Genomic DNA, 12,537 nt, shown 5'->3' with positions numbered 1-12,537 from the left:
TTAGGCATTCATGAATGACAGTCAACAACTGAGCTGAAGGTCATGGGGCACAAGGCTGTAATTCTTCTAATGGTAATGACAGTAACGTAAGTCTGATACACAAGCAGCATGTATTCAACACACTGATACCTGATAGCATGTCAGGAAAAGAGAACAGGCAATGCAGTTTAAGGAGGGAAAAACTGAGAAGTCATAACTACTCCAAAGATGTGAAGGAAACCACAAAAGACATGGACCTGCTTCTACTATAAAAAGAAAATGAAGCACTTCTCTGGGGTTGCTATACCAACTGTTTCAGCCCATTGTAGTCTTGCCTCTTTCAGGGCTTTAGCCACTATTTCATTTCACGGAAAAGCAGACATCTCCTAACAGAGTGACATTTACCAAAAGAAAGAAGGCTTATCAGTGAGAAGCTTAATAAAGAAAAAATTTTATCTATGCTTTGCACAATTTTCTTTTCTTTTTTGTTTGAGACAGAGTCCCGCTCTATCGCCAGGCTGGAGTGCAGTGGCGCGATCTCATCTCACTGCAACCTCCACCTCCCGGGTTCAAGTTATTCTCCTGCCTCAGCCTCCTGAGTAGCTGGGATTACAGGCATGCGCCACAACGTCCGGCTAATTTTTGTATATTTAGTAGAGACAGGGTTTCACCATGTTGGTCAGGCTGGTCTCAAACCTCTGACCTCATGATCCGCCCGCCTTAGCCTCCCAAAGAGCTGGGATTACAGGCGTGAGCCACTGTGCCTGGCCTGCTTTGCGCAATTTTCAAAAGCCATTATTTCTATTCAATTTTGGGTACTTAACTACAGTGCTGGATGCAAAGTTTATGCAATAAAATCTTATTGAATGAATGAATCATAGGATAAATAATATAACTAGTAATTTCTTAAGATCATAAATTCCATTACAGTAACCCCGGTAGGCAACTCTATAAAATTCTGGGCTCCAAGAAGAGGTCAATGCATGCCATAAATGTGTTTGATCTGCTGTAAAGTATATTCACAGTCTTCAAAATGTAATGCTTAAATGAGATAAAACTGGTTGGTTACCACCCCCAAGTTAGCATATGCCAGCCTGCACAAAGGTAGATACCAAAAACTTTAACTGCTCAATTTGAATTAACCAAAGATTCCTTCTAGGAATCTTAAAAAAAAATAAAATAAAATAAGGGTGTGAACACTTCAAGCACTTATTTTCAGATGTATCAACTGACATAAATTAAAAATGGTGCAAACTAATAATTGAACACTAGTAGCATAACAAAATAGAATTTTCACTTTCCACTTTGAGTCAAAGTGGTTTGCTCATGTTTGTTGAAATCAGAACTGAAACAATGACATGTATAAAAAGAACAGATAAAAGTGGTTCTTCCATTAAAAGTGCCATTCCCTGCTCTCAGCTGATGAAGGCACAAGAACTCAATGGAACAGTTAGGCAGACTCAAATCATCTCAGCTGGAAGCACTCTCCGCTTAAACATACTCATCTGGCCCACCCTCATTCCAAATTCAGGCACAAATGGCCTCCCCGAGGCTTTATGACTTGCTTTCTTCTTTTTCTTCTGATAGTGTTTCCCAGATTGGCTCCTTGATATGTTCTGGTAACTGTTCTAACTGTGTCTAAAAAAAGAGAGAAACAAAACTATAATGTGGATTTAAAAGAACTTTTTGGCTATAAATCAGACTTATTAATTTGGTCAAATCCTCTTTACTTTTTTCTTTTATCCTCCTAGTCTTTTGTTTTTTTTTTTTTTTTTTGAGACGGAGTCTCACTCTGTCGCCCAGGCTGGAGTGCAGTGGCCAGATCTCAGCTCACTGCAAGCTCCGCCTCCCGGGTTCCCGCCATTCTCCTGCCTCAGCCTCCCGAGTAGCTGGGACCACAGGCGCCGCCACCTCGCCCGGCTAATTTTTTGTGTTTTTAGTAGAGACGGGGTTTCGCCGTGTTAGCCAGGATGGTCTCGATCTCCTGACCTTGTGATCCGCCCGTCTCGGCCTCCCAAAGTGCTGGGATTACAGGCTTGAGCCACCGCGCCCGGCCTTATCCTCCTAGTCTTTCTATAGGGTTTTGAAATGGAAAGAAGGAAACTTGATGGTCTACAAAACACTCTCACATATATAATCTGTTTGATCCTCAATGATCTTCATGGATTGCCACTTAATGGGATCCCCAAGTCTAGACAACTAATATTGAGGAGAGAGAACTTCAGAGGTGGTTCACGGAGGACTTGGGCTGAAATGGCAGGATTCTGTTGCAAGGGGTGGATAGCCCCCAACCACTGTGGCAACTCTGTCTCCCAGTTTGCCACAGGTTAGGGCAAACTCTACTCAGTGGGCCAGGACCAGGTTGCAGTGTATCAAAACAACAATACAGAACCATGCCCCACTGCCCCAGCTGAAAGAGGTAGAAATTCAAGCTATACCTTTGTTACTTCCATGGCAACCCCTTCAGGTAAGTTTCGCTGAATATATTCCAAGTAGACATCTGCTGTGCTTCCAGTTAGATGTTCTAACTAAAACATCAAACATGAAAATGATTCATGTATGCTGTTTGTTAAAGCACACCTTTTTTTTTTTTTTTTTGAGATGGAGTCTCACTCTGTCGCCCGGGCTGGAGTGCATGTGATCTCAGCTCACTGCAACCTCTGCCTCCTGGGTTCAAGCCATTCTCCTGCTTCAGTCTCCCGAGTGGCTGAGACTACAGGTGTGTGCCACCACGTCCAGCTAATTTTTTTTGTATTTTTAGTAGGGACGGGGTTTCACCATGTTGGCCAGGCTGGCCTCGAACTCCTGACCTCAAGTGATCCGCCCGCCTTGGCCTCCCAAAGTGCTAGGATTACTGGCGTGAGCCACTGCGCCTGGCCTCCCCTAAAGAATCTTATGTAAAATCTCAATTAAAAAAAAAAAAAGTATGAATCCTTTGGTTGATGGCATGGGGGCAACATGGCCCAGAAACCCTCTTCTTCCAAAATGCAGCTGCCTTAAAACCCGGGCTCCATGGAACACCGTTGGCAAGCACAGTATCAAAGCAGTATACTTTCAAGAGGCTCACAAAACAACTGAAGACAAAAGGACTAGATTATAAGATACAGTTAGTATAAGGTTTTCTGTGTGTACTATGAGAGATGGTGCCCTCAGACACAGGTGGATAAAATTTGGGTTTTTCTTTTTTTTTTTTTTTTTTTTTTTTTGAGACGGAGTCTCGCTCTGTCACCCAGGCTGGAGTGCAGTGGCGCGATCTCGGCTCACTGCAAGCTCCGCCTCCCGGGTTCACGCCATTCTCCTGCCTCAGCCTCCCGAGTAGCTGGGACTACAGGCACCCACAACCGCGCCCGGCTAATTTTTTGTATTTTTAGTAGAGACGGGGTTTCACCGTGGTCTCGATCTCCTGACCTTGTGATCCGCCCGCCTCGGCCTCCCAAAGTGCTGGGATTACAGGCATGAGCCACCGCGCGCGGCGGGTTTTTCTTTTTAAGAGTATGGACTGGGCAGGAACAGTGGCTCACACCTGTAATCCCAGCACTTTGGAAGGCCGAGGTGGGTGGATCACCTGAGATCAGGAGTTCAAGACCAGCCTGTTCAATATGGTGAAACCCCATCTCTACTAAAAATACAAAAATTAGCCAGGCGCAGTAGCGTACACCTGTAGTCCCAGCTACTAGGGAGGCTGAGACAGGAGAACTGCTTGAACCTGGAAGGCAGAGGTTACAGTGAGCCTAGATTGTGCCACTGCACTTCAGCCTAGGTGACAGAGTGAGACTCTATCTCAAAAAGAGTAGGGACCATGACTTTACTATATGTGTGCCCTCAATGACTAGTACAGTACTTCCCATATAAAAGATGTATGAGTGCTTGTTTTAATATTTACCAATCACTTACTATGTGATCAAAGTATTCTGAGTGCTTACATAAATTTTCCATTCTAATTCTCACACTAACCTTTTGAGATGGGTGCCACTATTATTCCCATTTTATAGATGGAGGAATTGAGGTACATGTAACACAGCTGTCAAGTGCCAGAATTTGGACTCTGGCATTGGCAGTCTAACTCCAGAACCCATGCTCTCCTTAAGCACAAGACTGTGCTGGCACTAATGGAAGCACAAATGAGTAACAGATGAATGAAAAATCTAATGCTGTGCATCACTGACATGGAAAATCCAGCTAGTATGTGAAACAGTTATTAGAACTGTGTAAAAACTTAACTAGAATTTTTGAAATATGAGCAAAATTATTCCAATGCTATCTTGGCATAATCTGCATTCCTGAATTAAGGTACGCACTACTCTAAAGGATGGCTTCATTTAATTTTACTTTTCCTACCATGACACTTCCATAAACACTAAAAGATATTTACCTTCTGTACAACCAACAGACATGGGCTTGCTGAAAGAAGTCAATCTAGTCAATGTTAAAGTTATATGCTGGTATGAATTTCTGGTATTTCAAAAATGTCAGAATTTTTCAAATACACTCACCTCTAAACATCTGTAAAGTGTTCTCATTTCATACTGAACTCTGTGCTTCTTGTAAATATGCACTGATTTGAGAAGAGTAAATCGCTCTATTTTCCTTGGAGGTTCGTGTCTGAAATTAATGGACAAAACAAAACCTGAGTCACTATGATAACAAAGCATAATTCCGTAATTTTGTAGGTCAGACTCACACTCAATTATAGGCATTAAGTACCATTTACAGACTTCCATTTGCCAAAACTGTCATTTGGAACAACTACTGCTACATAAAACTCAGGCCAAAATAAACACTGCAGACAGCAATAGCTTTTTCCCACAGGCTCAAAAATAAGCCCTGGCATGTCAAGTGCGCATGCATACACACACACCTGCTGCTTTTACACCCTTTAGTCTTTTATTGACCAAACATATGAATTGTGAAGAGTAGCACTAGTGTGGTGGACACAGTTATAACACCTGCTATATGTCTGTTGTTTTAGGAAAATCTACAGATACATCGAAATAACAAAACTATAGTCTATTTTGGGAAACTGTGGCCTTCTGTTTTTGTTAGAAGGTCAGACTGCCAAAGCCCCAGATGGGGCCTTGTTCAACAGCAGAAGGAGCAGATGACAAGACAAAGGAGACAGTTATGCTTGACTCTGCAGTGACTCCAAGGCTATCTGAAGCTTACCTTGTTCAAGCAAGAAATTACTGGGTGAGTGGTGTTTCTTAGGGAAGATTTGAAACAATGGATATATTAGCCCAAAATCATCACATCCAAAGGGTCTAAAACGATTGTTCATTCACCCACTCTACCTCCCTGCTCCATGGAGATCCCAGAAACATGGCCTTCTTGAGTCTCCTTACATCAATGCAATTTCTAGAAAAAGGATTTCTTTCATTTTCCTTGTTTACTCATTCTAGTATTTAAAAACTCCAGTGGGCAGGAAGGCATGATCCTGATTAGGATAACATACGACAAGCTTAAACTCTACCCACCAAGAGTTTCTATCCTACTTTAAAAGTTCAGACTGGGCCAGGTATGGTGGCTCACGCCTGTAATCCCAGCACTTTGGGAGGCCGAGGCGGGCAATTTGCCTGAGCTCAGGAGTTCAAGACCAGCCTGGGCAACATGGTGAAACCCCGTCTCTACTAAAACACAAAAAATTAGCCAGGTGTGGCGGCATGCACCTGTAGTCCCAGCTACTCCTCGGGAGGCTGAGAACGGCCTGAACCCAGGAAGCAGAGGTTGCGCCACTGCACTCCAGCCTGGGCAACACAGCCAGACTCTGTCTCAAAAAAAAAAAAAAAAAAAAAGAGTTCAGACCTTCCTGGGATGAGCACTACTTTCCTGGATGATCATATTATAGCAGCGAACAGGTCAGATCAGGAAAGGCCATACTTACACTTTAATAGAGATACCAAGTTCTTTTGCAGCAAGCACAGCAAAATATTCATAACTGTCCAATACAGCCTTATCGTGACCTTTCACTAAAACCGACAGGCGCTTATATAATGTATCTGGTTCATCAGAGATCGTTATCTACAATCCCAAAGAAAAGTTTCAGTTTTAGTTCCTCTTATATTTATAACTAGCAAATTTAACACACTACCCTCAATTGAAAAACTTCAGAGTTTACTAATAAATGAGGAAAAAAACATTGAGTGACAGCACTGTTAGCTGAAGTGTCTAGATACTTTCATGTTCAGATCTGGACAATGAGCCTCAGAATCTGTTAAAATACAGCGTGAATCAAAAGAATTTTCAAGGCAACCTATAAAACCACTAAAGGAACTTTCCAACTTAAAATAATTATTCAGCTTCAAATTCACAATGAGAAAGGATTTCAGGGTCTCCTAATAAAAAGAGCCTGGTCAGAAGACCTGGACTGAGAGTTAAACTCTGCTAATGGTAGCCGAAGGACAACAGGCAAATCATCTCATCTCACTGCACATTGGTTTCCTCACATATGAAAGAGGGTAAACCTATGCTATAGCCCACAGTATTTCTCTAAGAAAAAAATAAGAAAACACAGATTAAAGCGCTTATTAATTATAAAACATTATTATACAAAGCCAAGCTAATTCTATTCATATTTTTTATTAGGTTTTATTCATGTATGTTTTGCCTGCCCTAATAAACAAATTACTCATTTCTAATTAAAATGATATGATGCTGACTGTACCTATAACTTCTACCTCTTCCACCCTAATACCTAAAGACCTCAGAAATAATGGGTTTGACACTTCTGACTTTCTTCCAAGAGGTGAATTACCTTCATTTCATTCATCCATTAAACCAGTAAATTATACTACTAATCCGATGATTCAGAGTTAAATCACTTCACTCCTGAAAGGAGATTTACTTACTAGCCAGAAAGCTAGATATCCACTCTCAATTACCCCAAAAAGAGTTGTTGGAAGAACAGAAGATACTGATAGCCTGTGTCATGAGTTGAGGGATGAGAAGGGGGAATATAGCCTCAATATTGTTCTGACTGATCCCTACAGGGTGTTAAAAGATACTTTGAATTTGTTAGGAATATTAAAAATCAGAAGATCTCACAAGAACATCTGGATTCAGTTTAGCTTGGAAGATTTAGACAAGCTGGCATCACTAGGTCTGATTTCCCACAGGGCAACAAGTGGCTACAGTAAGTGGCTGCTGTCTTGCTTATAAAGACAGTGGCACACCATGCCAATTCTGCAACCTTTTCTTATAGGCCTGGCTCCTGCAGGCATGTGAGTTGCCGACTGGGGCTTAAATGTACTGTCATAGAAATATATCCAGTACTGGCCAGGTGTGGTGGCTCATGCCTGTAATCCCAGCACTTTGGGAGGCTGAGGCAGGCAGATCACTTGAGGCCAGGAGTTTGAGACCAGCCTGGCCAACATGGCAAAACTCCATTTCCACTAAAAATACAAAAATTAGCCAGGCATGGTGGTGCGTGCCTGTAATCCCAGCTAGTCGGGAGGCTAAGGCATGAGAACTGCTTGAACCCAGGAGGCTGAGGTGAGCCAAGATCATGCCACTGCACACCAGCCTGGGTGACAGAGCGAGACTCTGTCTCAAAATAAATAAATAAATAAATAAATATCCAGTATCTATTAAGAGAAAAGATAGGAAAAAAAAAAAAGAGCAGTAAACTAGACATGTGCACAGACAAAATAAGTACCTACAGACAAATGTCTAGAACTGTAAAATCCCAAACTGTTAATATTTTTGAGGGGTGGAAATGGAAGGATTTTTAAAAATTACAAGTAACACAAAAAACTGGATTGATGAAATCATAGCTTCTACAGGGTTACCGAGTTCCTTCTAGATGTTTATTATTTGTGCTAATGCATTTTCACACTGTGAACAATAAAGCACCGTCCAGGCCCAGGCTCAAAATGAAAACAAAGACTTGAAAGCTACCAGAAAAATACTTTTCCATAACATAACATCAAGTATTCTACATCACAAATTCTGACAACTCTTCCATTATGCCAAGCTAAAAGCAAGAGACTGCTAATTAGCACAGTTATTTGGGGGTAAATAATTTATTCTTTTAGAACTTACTTTGATACCCTGAAGATTACACAATCCAGGGAGTTAAAAGAATATATGCATTGTGCATTTGCCAGTATTCTAGGACAAAATTTTTTTATTCATAGAGTGTTTGGGGAAAAAAAAACCCCAATGAAATAATAGGGAAAACCTATTGCTAATGTAGCTCCTTATACCAAGGAACAGGGAGTACGTACCACAGGTTTGGTCAAATCCTTTGGAACATCAACATGTAGGTTTGAAAACTGTACCCACTTCATATTGGTACTGCTATGTGTGGGGAAAAAAAGAGAAACCTAAGTAAAATAGCACAATAACCTATTTTGTTCAGTTTAGCACATCCAATTGTTTACTTACAGAAGAAAGCCACCATTTTTGACTGTATCGCCCTTAGAACTGTTTACAGAAAAATTCCCCAATCCCTAAAGAAAAAAAAGTAGGACATGTGTTAGAATTAAAGTCAACTACCAAACCATTCATAATTTCCACTAAAAACTAAAGGGTTACCTCATTATTTCAGATGAAGATACTGGGGTAACTAAAATGGCCAAATTAGATTTCATTTAAAAAAAAAAAATTAAGGAGGACAATGGTAGAGTTGATGATAAAAAAGCAGTCTCAAAATACTAGAGAATCTCTATTTTAAAGTTTAGGAATAAAAACTTTTTCAAAAAAAACAATTCTCACATTAAAAAAGCTATGAATTATGTAGACATCAAGAAAAAAATGTGACTTTATTTTCCCATTTTTTTTAACAAATTAATTGTACTTCAGTAAATACTTATTTTGCCTGAATATTTTTAAGCAATAAAATATCTTGTTTTTATAACTTAAGAGTTGGAATAAAAATTCTAAAGTACCCCTCTTTTGATGCTTTCATACATCTTTTTTTTTTTTTTTTTTTTTTTTTTGAGACTGAGTCTGGCTCTGTCGCCCAGGCTGGAGTGCAGTGGCCGGATCTCAGCTCACTGCAAGCTCCGCCTCCCGGGTTTACGCCATTCTCCTGCCTCAGCCTCCCGAGTAGCTGGGACCACAGGCGCCCGCCACTTCGCCTGGCTAGTTTTTTGTATTTTTTAGTAGAGATGGGGTTTCACCGTGTTAGCCAGGATGGTCTTGATCTCCTGACCTCGTGATCCGCCCGTCTCGGCCTCCCAAAGTGCTGGGATTACAGGCTTGAGCCACCGCGCCCGGCCTCATACATCTTTTAAAGCATGCATATTTCTTAGCTTGGCTGGGATAATTAGCTTATAAATGAACTGAAATATGAGCTGTGACTTATACCCAACATGTTGTAGCATGTTGTGCCACATGCTACAATAAACCCACATTTCCAAATCCTTTACCTTCAGCTCCCCCTGGTGGAATATGACTTTCCAGTTTTAGGAAACAAGCTATACTACTGCATATAACATAACAGCTAACTGTTTTTTCCTGTAAACTTTCCTGAGATTTTAAAGTGTAACCCGAGAAAGTGGAAACACAATAGGATCCTTAAAAACACAATGAAGATGCAAATAAGGCCAGGTGCCGTGGCTCACACCTGTAATCCCAACACTTTTGGAGGCCAAGATGGGTGGATCTCTTGCGGTCAGGAGTTCCAGAGCAGCCTGGCCAACATGGTGAAACCCTGTCTCTACTAAAAATACAAAAATTAGCCGGGCATGGTGGTGGCACGGCTGTGATCCTAGTTACTTGGGAGGCTGAGGCAGAAGAATCGCTTGAACCTGGGAGGCAGAGGCTGCAGTGAGCTGAGATCGTGCCACTGTACTCCAGGCTGGGTGACAGAGCGAGACTCCATCTCAAAAAAAAAAAAAAAAAAAAAAAAAGGTTTAGCATAAGTGAAGTTTCATTAATACAACTGATGGTCACCTAAGTATGTTTTTGTTTGTTTTTTCAGGGTTTTTTTTGAGACAGGGTCTCACTCTATTATCCAGGCTGGAGTGCAGTTGCATGATCAAGGCCTGGACCTCCCAGGTTCAGGTGATCCTCCTACCTTAGTCTCCCGGGTAGCTGGGAGTACAGCACGGGCCACCAGGCTCAGCTAATTTTTTGTACTTTTGTAGAGATGGGTTTTCACCATACTTTCCAGGCTGGCCTTGAACTCGTGGGCTCAAGCGATCCTCCAGCCTCAGTCTCCCAAAGTGCTGGGATTTCAGGAGCGAACCAACACCTAGCCACGTTTTAAAAGCCTATTCTTAGCTTATTGTCCTTCCTCTCTTTACTCAAGATAGAGACAAATCATAACTCTATAATCTTCTTTGCAACAAAAGGGAAAAGAAAAGGAAAAAGGAAATCAGGTACAATACAAGGTGGTAAGAGGTATGTGCCATTCTTCGGACAGAACTGCATAGAAAATTCCCTCCCAACAATTATACCAGTGACTCCACAATCAAGTTGTGCAAGAGGAGCAAGAATATTACACTTCTCAGTCACGTTCTCCCACTATAAAACCTCTGCTTTTTTGTGTCTTTGAGACAGTCTTGCTCTGTTGCCCAGGCTGGAGTACAGAGGAGCATTCTCGGCAACCTCCACCTCCTGGGTTCAAGCCATTCTCCCGCCTTAGCCTCCTGAGTAGCTGGGATTACAGGGGCCCACTGCCACACTCAGCTAATTTTTGTATTTTTAGTAGAGACAGGGTTTCGCCATGTTTGCCAGGCTGGTCTTGAACTCCTGACCTCAAGTGATCCACCCGCCTTGTCCTCCCAAAGTGCTGGGATTACAGGCATGAGCCACCGCGCCCAGCCTTATAAACCTCTGCGTTTAAAAGTGGGAGTCTAGGCCGGGCGCGGTGGCTTGCGCCTGTAGTCCCAGCACTTTGGGAGGCCGAGGCGGGCGGATCACGAGGTCGGGAGATCGAGATCATCCTGGTGAACACGGTGAAACCCCATCTACTAAAAATACAAAAAAATTAGCCCGGCGCGGTGGCGGGCGCCTGTGGTCCCAGCCTCTCTGGAGGCTGAGGCAGGAGAATCACTTGAACCCGGGAGGCGGGGGTTGCCGTGAGCCGAGATCGTGTCATTGCACTCCAGTTTGGGCGACTAGAGCGAAACTCCGTCTCCAAAACAAAACAAAAACCAGTGGTTCTCAAACTGTAGTCTGAGGACGTCTGTGGGGTCTCTCAGACACTATCAGGGGGTCCGGGAAATCAAAACTATTTTCATAAAACTAAGATGTTACTTACAACTTTTACACTCATTCTCTTACTAGTGTATAGTGAAGTTTTCCCGTGACAGCCTGAGGTGTGACATAGAAAAAGATTAAATACAGAAGCAGATTTGAATCTAGCTTTTATTAAGCCAGAAATTAAAGAGAGCTGCAAAAATGTAAAACATTGCTGCTCCTTACTCGTTTGTTCAGAAAACATATTTTTCATAAAGTGTTGTAACATGTAATGAGTGTTACTTTTAAATCAATACATATTCTTAAGTTTTATTTTCCAAAAAGCTAAATATAGATAGCTAAAATCCACAAAAGCAAAAGCTCTTTGGAGTCCTCAACTCCGAAAGTGTAAAGCGGTCCCAAGGCCAAAAAGCATGAGAACCGCTGCTGAAAAGTTTTTGCTCCTCCTCCAAATAACTGTGCAGAGGATATCTAACCCACTCCTTTGGCTTGAGACCTTCCTCTAAACCTGGATGCCAGGAAAGCATCTCAATTTAGTTCCATGGGAAGAGTTTGAGATCTCGCACCAGCTCAGCCTCTTAATTTTCGCGAGGCAAATTTCCTGTCTTCTCTGAGCCTCAGTTTATTTTGCAAACGTAAAAGAAGGGTTTTGGAACATAGAAAGTACAAAATCTTTTCCAGCTCTGACATTCTACGATTATTCTTGTTCCTATCTTTGCCTGGACTCATTAACTTATGTTTAATTCCATGAGAGAATTCTGATAAAACCAGCCCCTTTCTCGTCACTTTCCTGTAAACGGCGCGAGGTGAGGGATAAATATCAGGAAAAATTCTGATGGGCAGAGCAGCTGGTGGCTGGGAAACTTAAAGGCAACTATCCCGGTCAGCTCTCCTAGTCTCCCTAGCCCATCCAGTACCTGCCAGAGGCGCCGGCACACGGCCCCGAACGCTGTCCGCGCCGCCATCTTGTCGGTCCCGACCTCTCAGTATTGCTTCCGGGGTTACAGCGGCGTCCTCAGACCATAGAGTTCCGCAAAAGGAGAGAGTACATCCTCCTGTTCAGACGCTGGAACAACCATAGAGACACGATCCTGTGCTTTTTGAGGGCGGGACAGTTGGCTGGCGGAGGCCATCCTTGCTCTGGGCAGTGCCTGGATAGTTACCAAGCCCCATTAATGTTTTCACCTTTAAATTGTGTGTGTATACGCGCGCGCGTGCACACACACACACACACACACACACACACACACACACTCTCTCTCTCTTATTTATTTACTTATTTTTTCCTTTTAGAGACTGGGTCTCACTCGGCTGCCCAGGCTGGAGCGCAGCGGCACAGTCATAGCTCACTGCAGCCTCAAACTTCTGGCTCAAGTGATCCTCCTGCCTCAGACTCCCGAGTAGCTGAACTACAAG

At 42.5% G+C, this 12,537-nt stretch overlaps 1 protein-coding gene across 2 annotated transcripts; it reads right to left on the bottom strand.

The window, feature by feature from the left end:
* Nucleotides 1–34: 34 nt before the first annotated feature.
* LOC105489607 (mitochondrial ribosomal protein S10) lies at nt 35–12,144 on the bottom strand. Of its 2 annotated transcripts, none has more exons than XM_011754537.2 (7): nt 12,039–12,144; nt 8,359–8,423; nt 8,199–8,271; nt 5,858–5,994; nt 4,473–4,581; nt 2,418–2,507; nt 35–1,617 (listed from the first exon to the last, which is right to left on the bottom strand). In XM_011754537.2, the coding sequence occupies exons 1-7, from the start codon at nt 12,084–12,086 to the stop codon at nt 1,534–1,536; spliced, it is 606 nt and encodes a 201-aa protein (XP_011752839.1). In that variant the 5' UTR covers nt 12,087–12,144; the 3' UTR covers nt 35–1,533. The 2 variants fall into 2 exon arrangements, with proteins under 2 accessions (XP_011752839.1, XP_011752840.1); XM_011754538.3 differs by having other exon boundaries at nt 8,199–8,268.
* Between the last annotated feature and the right edge of the window lie 393 nt (nt 12,145–12,537).

Source organism: Macaca nemestrina, chromosome 5 (genome assembly GCF_043159975.1).
Source record: "Macaca nemestrina isolate mMacNem1 chromosome 5, mMacNem.hap1, whole genome shotgun sequence".
Lineage (NCBI taxonomy): Eukaryota > Metazoa > Chordata > Mammalia > Primates > Cercopithecidae > Macaca > Macaca nemestrina.
The sequence above is the reverse complement of the archived record's forward strand: the minus strand, read 5'-3'. Positions and strand labels throughout refer to the sequence as shown.

What these genes read in the sequence shown, in the direction of transcription:
- LOC105489607 (XM_011754537.2), bottom strand. Translation starts at nt 12,086, where the DNA reads ATGGCGGCGCGGACAGCGTTCGGGGCCGTGTGCCGGCGCCTCTGGCAG. An exon ending in AGGATTTGACCAAACCTGTG is followed by an intron (nt 5,995 to 8,198) that starts GTACGTACTCCC and finishes TTGGGATTGTAG; the next exon opens with ATAACGATCTCTGATGAACC. An exon ending in CACTTTACAGATGTTTAGAG is followed by an intron (nt 2,508 to 4,472) that starts GTGAGTGTATTT and finishes TTGATGTTTTAG; the next exon opens with TTAGAACATCTAACTGGAAG.